Source organism: Lathamus discolor, chromosome 16 (genome assembly GCF_037157495.1).
Source record: "Lathamus discolor isolate bLatDis1 chromosome 16, bLatDis1.hap1, whole genome shotgun sequence".
Taxonomy (NCBI): domain Eukaryota; kingdom Metazoa; phylum Chordata; class Aves; order Psittaciformes; family Psittacidae; genus Lathamus; species Lathamus discolor.
The window spans coordinates 7,663,369-7,676,759 of record NC_088899.1 but is presented as its reverse complement, the minus strand read 5'-3'; the positions used below and the strand labels follow the sequence as shown (position 1 = coordinate 7,676,759).

The window sequence follows — 13,391 nt, the reverse complement described above, 5'->3', positions numbered from 1 at the left end:
AATCCAATTTCCTTTTGCAGGAATACTGCCAATAAACTAAGGTGTTACCAATCAACTTAGGAATATTGCCTGAATTTCCTTGTGCTTATTTCTAGTAACTGATACTTGACAGTAGCTTGATTTAGAGTGTGATCAGAACGTAGATCTTATTCATTCAGCTAAATCCCCTCAAGTAAGTGTCTTGCTAATAGTTTGACTTACTGATATCACTTTATTTCTCTCTTCAGTGGAAAGATGTATGAGTTCCATGCAAACTGGTACCCAAATGATCAAACTCCGTGGCAGTTCCAAAGGGTTGGTCCGTTTCTATTACCTGGATGAGCACAAGTCGTGTATTCGCTGGAGACCTTCTCGGAAGAATGAGAAAGCCAAAAGTGAGTTTCAACCCCAGAACTTCTGATTCCTAGGGTCTTGCCATCCTACAGCCAAGCAAGCATGAAGGATTTAGCTCAGTGATAGGTGACCAAGAAGAATGTTGTATTTGAATTTAAAGGGTAGTAAATGATTTTATGATTAATACTTTATGAAGATGAAGTGGTTGTTGTCAGCTCTGCAGGTTGCAATACTGTAGTAGTAGTACTGAGTTGCAGGCCAAACCTGTGTGAGTTGAGGACCTTGCAGTGTTTGGTTTGGGCCCTTTCTCTGCAGGATTTCTCTACAGGATGAACACACCCTGTGGCCAAGGGCTGGCACACAGTCACTGATGAACTACATGCTTTTGTCATTCTAGTTTCCATCGACTCTATTCAGGAGGTTTGCGAGGGGAAGCAGTCAGAGATCTTTCAGCGCTACGCTGATGGCAGTTTTGATCCCAACTGCTGCTTCAGTATCTACTATGGAGACCATATGGAATCTCTCGACCTGGTATCTTCCAGTGGAGAGGAAGCACGCACCTGGATCACAGGGCTAAAATACCTGATGGCAGGGATCAGTGATGAAGACAGCCTCTCGAAACGCCAAAGGACCAGAGACCAATATCCTTCTTAATGCTATCTGAGAGTAATTCCTGGAGGTGGAGAGTTATCAATAGCATAGGGATTCCTTCAAGTATTTGTTTTGCTAAAAGTAAGCACTAGGCTCGAAGCTTCAAAGTGGTTCCCGTTATATTCCCTGTTTCCAGAGACAGAGGAGTCCTTGAAGAGGATTGTTCTGGGCAAGATTTGGAGGTGAATGACTGGAGTGGACTGAAAACCGTACAGGTATATTCTTTCATCTGTTACTCCCTGTGTAAAGCTGTCTGTTTCACTTGGTTCTACAGGACAAGGTGTGATGCAGCTTTGCAGCTCTCTCAGAAGTTAGTTCTTCTGTGCTATATATTATGGGTCGATAGCATGTGTTGCATGTTGAGCATAGCAAGTCTAGAAACTGTTATTGAAATAGCATGAGTAGAATTATATATTACTGTAAACTCTCTTTCATCCCCAGTATAATACCCAGTCTTTCCTAACATGGAAAATATCATATATACATAATATCCTTTACTATTATTATATCAGTAATAGCTGTTACTATTCCATGCTGTTCCTTAACTCCTGTTCAATGTGGTTGAAGCAGACATTTGATGAGGCAGATAAGAATGGTGATGGCAGTCTGAGTATTAATGAAGTGCTCCAGCTAATGCACAAACTGAATGTGAACCTACCCCGACAGAAAGTCAAGCAAATGTTTAAGGTAAGAAATAAAAATGTATTGGTTTCTAAAAGAACAAGGTTTTGGTTGCTGGAGATTTCACATTGAACCTAATAGGAGAAATTGTAAATACTTCAGCAGCTATTTTGTTTCCACTCTGCTGAAAGATACTGTACTAGTCCATTTGGTAAATTGAAAAGAGCTCCAGAAACACATCATAGATAAATGTTATTCATAGAAAAAGTCATTACACCAGGTACCTTCTGGTGTTGCATAACATCGAGACACATAGTACAGAGATTGCTTCTTTGCTAAATTTCTTGATCTGAATCTCAGTCACGTTTCCTCCTCTGATTACCTTCTCTCTAGTAAATATTATCTAATAAAGTATCTAGAATCCTCCAGTAACTGGCACCTATAAAATACCCAGCATGGAGACTTCTGTATCTGTCATGGGTTTTGCGCTGCTATCGGCTGTTTGATTGCCATTGCATTCTGCTGACCTTGACCCAATTTACTGGGCAGCTGAACCATGGAGATGTGTTGCGTGTGCTTTTGTAACCCGAAAGTCTGTTGTGTGAAGAACCTAAGCAGAAGTTGAATCAACAGTTCTGAGCATAGGGAACTGCCATGAGTTTTGCACTACTCTGAGTCACGGACATCTCAGCACTGCTTCATGTTTTCTGCTTAGGAATCACTGGATTCTCAGTAATTCAGTTCTGGGACGGATTCCAGGCTCGAACTCCTTTGGGAATCATGCGTATACAGCCAGAGAAATCTGAGGGGTTCACTCATCACTTCTTTTTCTGTTTGTCTTTTATTTTCATACCAGCAAACAGTGAACTTATGAATGCTCAGTAATTCAGTGAAGAACTGAATTTAAAAACTCATTAAAATGGGTAGATTAAAGTGACTCTTTCCGGGATGAGCCATTAGGTTTGATGCAAACTGGATAAAAAAGACTGGGGAAGTATTTCCTGGGGAAAAAAATTGCATTTACTGTATGCTGTGTTCTGGTTTTACTGCCTGTAATCAACGACCATTACTACACATAGGGGTGCTTTAGAATGCTATTAACAGAGAAGAATAGGTTTCTTTTTTCCACATGCAATCCATAATTGAAACTGAGCTGGCCTCAACTGAAAATACAATTGCTATTTGATAGCTTAGAATATTAAGCAGCCTTGAAATTAAAAATCAAATCTCTTGGTTAATGAAATAGCTACACCAAGTGTTTTAAGATAGAGTAGATTAGATGTAGGTCTTGAAGAACGTTTCCTTGACTGTTAATTAAAGTAAGGAGCAAGTGCAGGGAACAAGGGAAGAGGAGGCTGTTTGTGTAAGGCTTTAACAATCCCTGGGGGTGCATTAGAATACATTGCAGAGTTGGGGCAGTACTTTGGTCTTGGGCAAGTAACTGAATGGATGTCAGCTTGCCAGATCAAAAGTGCTTTGTGAAGGCTGCTTATGCTGCTGTCCATGGTTAAGGGAGTTTATTTTCCTCAGCTGATACAAGTGCATGTGCATGGCAGTATATGAAGGAAATTCAGTGGAAAACATGAAGATTTGGCAAAAACTTGTCTAATTTATTTATTTTTCAATGTTGTGGCCTTAAATGTGCTTGAACTTGTTCGCAGTGAAGGCGAGCAAAGCAATAAACTGACCACTCTTTTACTCAGAACAAAGTAGGGAGTGCTGGGTAAGCTTTATTACATGAAACAGTGCAGCTTTCCTTTTTCGTACTTCCCCCTGGCAGAATGTTTCATTCATTTTTTCATGGTTTAGGAACAGGTTTTTAGGAAACACAGTAATTCCAGAATCTCTTCTCCAGATAGTTACATCATTGAGTAGAGCTCATCATGATCAGACAATCACAAGATTTCATGGAAGAAATTCTTTTTCCACTGTGTGCAAACATAGTAGCACCAAGTAACACTGCTGATACAACTGAGAATGGTTCAGGTCACAGGCTGGGACTAGCCCAAAAAGTAAAGAGCCAAGAAACATACATATTGTAGGGGGTAGATATACTAGAGGATATTGTGTCATTCACTGATGATTATTTCTTTACTTGCAAAATTAGTATTCTTGCAGATCTTACTAGTTTATGGCCATGGTTTTAGGAGGGAGCCTCCCAAATCCTGGATATAAAATTAATTTCAAGATGACTTGAGTTGTAATGATCTTTTCAAGAAAATATGAGTGGGTAATTCTGCCAGGCGTGTGCTCATTCTTTCTATGCTGTCTTACTTCGTTGCCATAGGTAGAAGAAATCTTTCAAGCAGAGTTCCCAGTGGAACAATGAAAATTGTTTCTTGGCTCATGCACCTAATGCATACATTCAGGAGGTTCAAAGGGGAAAGTTGTTCAAAGCATTCACATGGCAAAGCATCAGCCTGGTAAATCAGTCTGTTCTAAGAGGTCATACAGAGAGTGGCTGGGTCAGGTGCTATCATCCTGCGTTTAATTTCCATGTTGCTTTATTCCCATGCAGGAGCTTGTTTATTTAAGTTTTGTTCTGGCTGTTGTTGGGATCTCATTGCCTTATTGCTGTGCAATGCAGGAGGCTGACACAGATGATAACCAGGGCACTCTGGGCTTCGATGAGTTCTGCGCCTTCTATAAGATGATGTCGACGCGCCGTGATCTCTACCTGCTGATGCTCACCTACAGTAACCACAAGGACCACCTAGATGCGGATGACCTGAGATGCTTTCTGGAGACTGAACAGAAGGTAGGGCCAAGCCAGGAGGAGCACTGCAGCCCTTATGCCGTCCTGCTTGCCCCTGGGGATGCATCACCTTCTAAAGGGTGGGAGCTTTGTTGTCATGCCTGTGACAAATAGACAGCTGGATGCCTCTAGATTTTCATCTTGCAGGCTGGCATGACTATTTCTTGAATCTGCTTGCTCTCACTACCTCTTCTTTTCTGTAAGCTCTTTTGTTGTGCTACTGAATATATTCTCTACAGTTTCTTTCTTTTTCATGTGTTATTTTAGGACAATTCTATCCATATCTGTCTTTTCCCAGTATTCAGTACCCTGGTGTTTCTGGCTCTGCTTTTGACTCACTGCACAGTCCATGATAAGACATTAAATTGCTTTGTCACACTACCTCAGTTTGTAAAGTGTAAGATTAATTTTTAAAGAGCTATTGGGAGAATTATTAATGTCTGGGACAGTTTTCTGGGGGTCTGTAGTAGCACATATTCCCTTGTCTCATAGTGCTTTAGCTCCGTTGCTGGAGAGGGTCTTCAATGCTGTTTTGCTGTAAGCTAACTGATGTGACCTTATCATTGACCCTGCCTGGGGTAGGATTTTGAGCTGAATGACTTCCTGGGGTCCCTGAATGATCCTAATATCTTTCATCTAGAAACTTGTGGAAGGCTCTGAAGTGAGAAAAAATGATTGGGCAGCAAGATGCAGTTAGTGCAGGAACAAATGCATTGACTCGTCCTTGCCTTTTTCCTCTCATGACCTCTTTTGAAGCGGCATGTCTCCAAGTCATGAATCTCCATCAGTTTCAAACGTTGTCTAAAAAATGAATGAATAAAAAGCCACCTCTCTGGCAATTACAGTATTAGATTAATGGGGTGTGTTTCCATTTCATTGGTCAAGTGATCCTCCAGATGGTGAGAGGAAAATGAACTCACCACAGTGGGATTAGCTAATCACTGACGTGGACAACTCAGGGCTGTGGGGTTTCTCTCTCCCGTCTAGTGCTGCCCTTACTCATACAATATGTACATGTAAAACAAATTTTCATTCTGTGCTTTGAAGCTCCATAAGAAAAGCTTTCTGTTGCCAGAGCTTTAACTTCTGAACCCAGCAAACCAATAACGTATGGGCAAAGACAGGGTTAGGACTTTTTCTTCCTCTTATTTCACTCGTATTTATTAGGTTTTAAATGACCCCCAGAAAAGGCATTGATCTGGTGGCAGAGATGCTGGTGGTTTCATTTCCCCCCGGGCAAAGATTCTGTGTTTCCAGAACAGTCATTGACTTGGTCACTTTATTGGCAATCCCCTCTGGTGACAAGGTCTGTATTTTCATGTGTCATGTGCAGAATTTCATGGAAAAGATTTGCTGGACCACTGAGGATGGGAATATTAAATAATAGCAGGGATAATAATTATAGGATAAATCAACAGTAAATAGGAATATTAAATAATAGTGTTAAAACTGAACTATGGAAAACTTGCAAGGTAAAAAAAGCTACAGCTTATCATAAATGGCCCTTTTTCAATAAATGACAGTACTTGCAACCATATGTTTCCCTTTGTACTCTGTCATTGTCAGTTGAGAACGCAAAACAGCATTGAAGTTAGCAGATTTCCTCATAGAGCTTTCTGATTCTCTGTTACCCTGCCACTAACTGATTTTTCTGTCTGCTGCATAGAGATGAGCCATTTTCTTGTTTATTTCAAAGTAAAAACCCCTTGATAATGCAAACTAATCCTTTAATCCTACAAGAGAAGAAATCCCATTGGTTTGGGACAAAGGTAATTCTGTTTGGATGCTCTGGGTGCCTAATAACGCTCTAACCAGATTTGACCTACAAAGCAGAACTCTGTATTGGCCAAGATCAGGCAGCTGCCAATAGGGCAGAAACATTCCCTGGAGCAGACTAGTTCTTATCTGACCTGACACTGATTGACAGGAGTGAGAATCATGCTGGGTAACTGGAAATCCCTACTAGCACTGTGGGTAATCTGGTCAGCTGCTGAAATGTATACAGAGACAAGAGCCCAGCGAAGCTGTGATTACCAGTTAACACCATTTTGCTACTTTTACAGATGACAAATGTCACTAAAGAGCACTGCCTGGAGATCATCAACAAGTTTGAACCATGCCCGGAGAACAAGAAGGAGGGAGCTCTGGGGATTGATGGTAAGCAGGCTGGCATAGCTTTTGTAGGGAAGAGGCAACTGTTTAATGCCTATGAGAATATTGCATCCGTTTGCAGAATATGTAGTCATAGAATTCTGTCAGGTTGTACAGAGTATGCTGTTCAGTACCTTGTTAAGTGCCTATTGTTTGCTGAGGAACCTAAAGGGAAATTGCTGCTCTTTGAAAGACTGGTTTTTAAAGGTACATACCATGAAGCAGCACAGCAGTCATTAAAGGTGAGCTGGAGCTGGATGTGTCTGTATTTGTGCTTTTGGAAAATACAGTAGAATTGAGTTACATCATTCCTGCAGGTATTTTTGGAAACCCTTTAAGTTTTAATCAGAGGAGTGATCTGATCCAGAATAAACATGTGAAGTGAGATGATAGATGAAATTTGTCCTGAAGCATGCCTTCATGACCTCTGCTGCTAGAGCCTTCACTCTGAATACAATGATGCTATGCCATAATGATGGTAGCTGTTATTCCAAGCACTGATTCTAAATCCTTTCCCCTAAGTAGCAAACCGTCTGCTAGATCTTATCAACTCCAAGGGCAGAGTACATGCCTCAGGAATTAGATACTGTGCAAAAGTTGTCTTATCCATTTCTGTGAGTGTGTGGTCACAGAGAAAGGTGGCAAAATATAAGTTCAGTTTGGTTTACTGCATAAGGAAGTGGATAGTTTCTCTTACATTGTGTAAGAGTATAAGAACTGTCATGCAACGAGGGTTGCTTAGGATGGATTCAGGTCTGTTCTACTTCCAGACTAAATTTTGTATTTATTTTAAAGCTTATTCCAATGCCAAGGGAGTGTAGCAGTTGACATATTCATGCTTTTATTTTCTGGCGCTCTACACTCAGTGGCAGTCACATAAATAATGAATAGTCAGGTTCATTATCTTGCCTTCCTCATAACTAGAAAAGCACAGCTAGGCTTCAAACAGCTGTACCTTTCCATACTGGAAAGAAAACCTTTTAAAAACTAGCCTGATCTAAGAATGGGTGATAAAACAGTGGAGAGTTTACGAGTTAGGATTAGAGAGCAGCTCAGCTCTCTAATGGGTGACATTCTACTGGGTGTCAGCTACAGGTCTCCTCATCAGGAGGAGGTAGGAGATGAGGTTGTTTTGAAACAGCTGGAAAAAACTTCCCGTTAACAGGCTCTTCTCCTTGTATGGGAGACTTTAACCACTTCAGTATCTTCCTGGAAGTGCAACAGAACAGAACATACCTAGTCTAGAGCTCAAGTAATGCAGTGTATGATGACAACATCTGAACAGAGGTGACTGGGGAGCTGACTTTAGATCCCTCTGGTGTTTTAAATCAAGTGTTACCTGGGGAAGCTGAGATACAGCAGCTATGGAAACTGAAGCTCTGTGTTTATTCCTTACATAGGTAGAGCCCAGACAGGAGCATCCTGGCCACACATAGCAGCTCTTCGCTAGTAGTAAAGTAATAGTACAGTGTTCTTGACCTGTTCATATCCATTCATGTGTCTGTATTGCCTTGCTTCCTCAGCTGTGATGGCTTTTGTCATGAAGCACCTTGGACTGGCCTGTGCCAATTCACTCACTGAACATAGTCCTGCAAAACCCCTCTTACCTTCCTCTGTTGATCAGAACAGATCACTATGTCTGTGTGCTTTTCCTGAGTGTGAGAATACCAGAGATCTACAGTTCACACTGCCAAGAATATCTTGATTCATTCCTGTTTCTTCACCCAAAAGCTGATAGATCCAGTTACTGTGAACTCAAACATCAATTTTGGTATTATATCTTCACAAGTGCTTAAAGCAAACACTGGTGTTTCAGGGGCATTAACAGTGCTGTGTGGAATTAGTCTTGTAGCAGCTGATGGTTTATAGTGAGATGAAATGACTGATTTGCCAAGAGTGATCAGCCGTATGTTTGCTGCCACACTGTGCCCTGTCCGTTTTTCATGGTATCAGCTCTGACTTGGTTACTCTTGTTCCTATTCTAGCTATATAACAGGTTTGCTAGTTGATATGTGCCTCCAGAGGCTCAAATACCATTCAAAAAGTTTTGGCTGCTCTTTGTATTTATCATCTCTTTTCCTTTAATAAAACTTTCATCACCATGAAATATAAAGCCTATAAGAGCCATCATAAAGGACATTTTATCTTAGACTCTATTGAAGCTCAATTTCCCTTTGCTCTGTAGACCAGACTGATTTTGAGGACTGGAGTTCTTTTGCCTTTAGTGAAACAAAGCACCAGTCTGTCACAGTCACAGAAGGGGCGTTAAGACCTTTAGAAGTTTGGCAGAATTTTTATAAAGGCACTGTGTTATTTATGGAATAATGAGTGAAATGTCAAGAGAATTAGAAGTCTTGAAGCGAAGACCTTTTGAATAAGGCATCATCGCTGTCAGTAGCTGTTCCAGCCAGGATCTGGGTGGAAATCTTAGTCTTTCATTGGTGGCAAGTTAAAAGGATTTTAGGGAGACTTGAAATGGAAGTTACAGTTTTTAATGTTTGTCTTGTGAAGGTGTCTGTGAATGTGTGCACAAATGTATGCTGGTGACCTGAGAGAGCAGCAATTTCATACAAAGATAAAAACCATTACTTGCTAACACTTTCCTTCCGAGCAAGGGCAATGACTGCAATACAGAAGTACAGGGGGTGTTGTCTGCATCCCACTACTTCAGCAAATAAATTCTTCTGGTAGCATCACTCAAGTACTAAAGAGAATTGATATTTTGGTGTAAGTCTGGAGTGAACCTTGGCCTCACAAAGTGGGAGGGATGCAGCACTGCAGATCTCTCCCATCCACGTACATGTTTGTGCATATGGTGTCATATCAGCAGTAGAGACTGTTGCTTGCACAAGCCAGTTTGTGTTGACATTCTTCTTGTATTTTCAGGAGAAATAGAGGAGAGGAAAGTGTCTCCCTTGCTTCAAACTGTGTTGTGCCACTAGAAACTGTCTCTAGGCAGTGCAACACCATGTATCTTCCAGCTCATTTCACTGAGGAGCAATGGCAGGATATAACTGCAGCTCTCTGGACACTTTTATATACCATGCAACTCAATGTCCCAGCAGAGTCTTTTGACAAAAATTATAAGCCTCAAATGTCAGGTTTGGATTAAATAGACATATTTATTTCGGGGAAGGCAGAGGAGGGAAGGGTACAAAGCAACTAGAAAATTCTTGAAAGCAATAATTGCTATTGGTCGTTGTGACAGTGGGGATGTTTTATTTATTTATCTTACATGTTCGTGACTATGTCGGTGAACGTAGGATGCGTTTTTTGGCTGCTTTCAGGAAGGTCATAGCAACAAAAAGGACAAAACTGTATTATTTATAGTACTGCTTGTTTACAGGTTTCACCAATTACATGCGGAGTCCATCAGGGGACATATTCAACCCAGAACACTACGAAGTGAATCAGGACATGAGTTATCCGTTGAGTCACTATTTCATTACCTCTTCACATAATACCTACCTCATGGGAGATCAGCTGATGTCCCAGTCTAGGGTGGACATGTATGCATGGGTGCTGCAGTCTGGCTGTCGGTGCGTAGAAGGTAAGTATCAAAAAGGAATCATCAGTAGCCTCCATAGTTTTGTTTCTCCTCTGTAAAGGAAGACTCACGACTTCTGCAGAAGACGTGGTAATTGGACAGAAGAAAAAGCCAAGTAAAATGGAACAACAAAATAATCTTGCCGTATAATTGACAAATCTTCTTGGTCGTGGCATATTTTGTAGATTGAGTACTAATGTTCAGGAGACTCTCTTGGTGTCTGTACTTTCTAGCCAAGTGTATGACAACCAAACTGGTACATACAGCAGAATTCCTGGTACACATGAGAGGAAAGGTGATATTTCTGATCAGGAAAGTAAAGAAAGTGTCTGATAGGTGTCATTGTTTCTGTTCTACAGTTGACTGCTGGGACGGGCCAGACGGTGAACCAATTGTCCACCATGGATACACTTTGACTTCCAAAATTCTCTTCAAAGATGTGATTGAAACTATCAACAAATACGCCTTTGTCAAGAATGAGTATGTATACAGTGTGCCAACTTGAGAGTCTGAGGACTGTGAACTGGAGTGTTCCCTGGCATCCTTCTAAAGGCAGATGATGAAAATCTGACCTGTTCCTGCATATGCCAGGCAGAATTCTCTGTAGTTTATTGTGGGGAGAAAGCCTTCAGAAAGGAGTAACCAAGGCACAACTGAGTAGGGACATTCTGTACACAGGTGTAGGGCTGTCTTTATCCCGTTTGTAGACCAGAGGATCAACATGTTTTGACAGTGAATGATGCAGTGAATGGCTGACACTTTAACCACATCTCTCTCTTCATGTGCACCCAAGTGATGCCAAGGTTACACTAGGTTGCTTCAGGGACAGGGAGTAAGTCAGAGAGCAAAGGAACACAAATGAACAGGAGCCCAACTGTGGAGAAGGCAGACTGTTCAACAGAAATACGTTATTTTCCCTACCTGTATATTGCTCAAGAAATCAGAATTATGCAATGGGTAGCTTCATGTACCTCGGCAGTACTGTCCTCCTCCTCCTCCGAGTCAAAATGGGGGTGTCAAACTAGTTAGTTACATTTTTTCAAGATAAATGAATTTATGTGTGTAAAAGCTTCCCCAGAGCAGCCCATCTGTCTTCATTAATAAGGCTGAGCTTGCTCTGAAATTTCACCCTGGGTAAACTTCCTGTGAGCCTGAAATCTTTGGAGTTTGCCTGAAGAGATGGCAACTAAAGGGCAGGAAAGCTGGCTAGCTGAATACACGAACCTCTGGAATTCTGAAAAGTTCTGAAAAGCTTTACAGGAAGGTCCAATGGGAAGTGTTACAACTTAACTGTTTGTGGTGGGGTTTTTTCCTCATGTGTGTTGATGCTCAGTCAGAGTTTAGTACTGAATGAAATATACACGAGACCTGCAGATGTTTGCTTTTCCGGTCTAGGCTGGGGGCATAGCTGTTGATAGGCTGCATGTTCAGCTCAGGAGCTGTCTTCAGGCAGAGCCAGGAATTCAACCATAGTCATCAGCTGGGAAGTTGTATCCTGCAGGCATTGTCTGGCTGGAAGCCTGTTTCTTCCTGATGAGGAGCTAATGGGAGGCAGATGTCAGGACAGACATCTTTTATTCATAATCCGTTTTTGGTTAATGAATCCCTCATAATTCAGCCCTACAAACTGCACTGTATGCTGACTTTTGTGCTCATCCTAGAAGTACATCATCTCTAAACAGAAATCCATCTTCAGTGTGCTTTTATATGACACCAACCGCACTGGAATCAGTGTTCAACAGTTCCTGTCTTGGTGCCTTTCAAACAACCAGGCATTGTTATTTTTTAGCCTAAGGCTTGGAAAATCAATAATAAATAGCAATGATAAAACTAGACCTAGAAGTAATACTTCCTGTCTTTTAGAAGAGGCTTTATTGCAGACTTGTTTGTATGGCACTGCTCTGCTGCCAGCTAGGAAGTTTCCGGGCAAGAGCTAACAGAAGGTTTGTCACTTGGTTGTTGGAAGTGGGAAGGTAAAGACAGAGCCCCTTTGGGTTCAGTCCTTGGAGCCTTTGTTTACTTTTACCTGTGAGAGTACAAAAGGGCTGAAGCACGGATTGGGAAGGAGAGTTGAAGGCACTGGCTGTTTAAGTTTTCCTCATGAATGGCACAACTGGTGGTGATGCCTGTTACAGAAATGGCTCAGGCAGTAATAACCCTTATCATCTTAATGCTATAAAAGCTGAATTTGCAGTTGATGATACTTGCCTATGTCTCTGCCAGGTACCCTGTTATTTTGTCAATTGAGAACCATTGCAGTGTCATTCAGCAGAAGAAGATGGCTCAGTATCTTACAGAAATCCTGGGAGACAAACTGGATCTGTCTTCTGTGCATACTGATGATTCTACCACTCTCCCTTCACCAGCAAGTCTTAAAGGAAAGATACTGGTTAAGGTAAAAACCTGCTTCATTTGTTCCATCCCTCTTTTTGTTTGTGATGATTATGATTTCTGCTTGCTTTTTGCTTATACCCTAACATAAATCAGTTTACATAGAGCAGTCTTTAAGGACTTGGTGCTTAAGGTCCTGAACAAATGTTTTCTCAATCAGTAAGAGCCTGGTTGCATGCTTGGAATACTTTTTCTTTTCTTGTGTTCTAGCAAGAGCTGCACGCTAACCTGCCTGTGTAATCACTGTCTTGTAGGGGAAGAAACTTCCAGCCAACATCAGTGATGATGCAGAGGAGGGTGAAGTTTCTGATGAGGACAGTGCTGATGAGATTGACGATGACTGTAAACTGATGAATGGAGATGTAAGTTAAGTGACCATTTGAACATAAATATAAGTCAGGTTTTCCCATCCCAGTAAGAAGAAACCTTGTATGAGCTCTCTGGAATGTGGATGTGGTCTAATCCTTGGGATTCATTGCCAAGTCTTTTAGGTTCTAAACCTTCACAGGGTTCTTCTTCCCCTTACATGCAAAAAAGAAAGGAAAAAGTTCTGCTTACGCCAAATTGTGGTCATTGTTGCAGAGCACCCCTTTGGTTTGCTGAATGCTGGGTTTGATTGATTTTCACTGCAAGGAGAAGATAAAAAGGAGAACATGTTAATCTCTGCTTGCCTCCGTCTGAAAATGCCTTCTTTTTCATCCTTTTAACAGGTTAAATATTTTGTCACTTTAATCTTCTGGCAAGTGACACTGCATCTCACAGAAACAATATAAAATGCACAGCAAAACCATTTAATAGCATGAACCAGATTGCCTTGAAGCAAGATTGCTTTTTCAGTCCTTAGGGCCTTCCCTCATTTTATGTTATGGATTTTCATCTAAAACTGAAAAAGAAACTTCTTTGTGAATAAGTCTACGGAAGGGGAAAACTAATTTGTTTGGG

General features: G+C 41.2%; 1 protein-coding gene across 1 annotated transcript in view; it reads left to right on the top strand.

Moving 5' to 3' along the window:
- Nucleotides 1-13,391, top strand: part of PLCH2 (phospholipase C eta 2) — an 81,111-nt gene that overhangs the window by 46,969 nt on the left and 20,751 nt on the right. Inside the window, exons 5-13 of the mRNA XM_065696394.1 lie at nucleotides 228-374; nucleotides 731-974; nucleotides 1,542-1,671; nucleotides 4,193-4,363; nucleotides 6,424-6,517; nucleotides 9,858-10,061; nucleotides 10,418-10,538; nucleotides 12,282-12,453; nucleotides 12,704-12,811. Coding sequence (XP_065552466.1) covers nucleotides 228-374; nucleotides 731-974; nucleotides 1,542-1,671; nucleotides 4,193-4,363; nucleotides 6,424-6,517; nucleotides 9,858-10,061; nucleotides 10,418-10,538; nucleotides 12,282-12,453; nucleotides 12,704-12,811 — 1,391 coding nt within the window. The remainder of the gene's footprint in view (nucleotides 1-227; nucleotides 375-730; nucleotides 975-1,541; nucleotides 1,672-4,192; nucleotides 4,364-6,423; nucleotides 6,518-9,857; nucleotides 10,062-10,417; nucleotides 10,539-12,281; nucleotides 12,454-12,703; nucleotides 12,812-13,391) is intronic.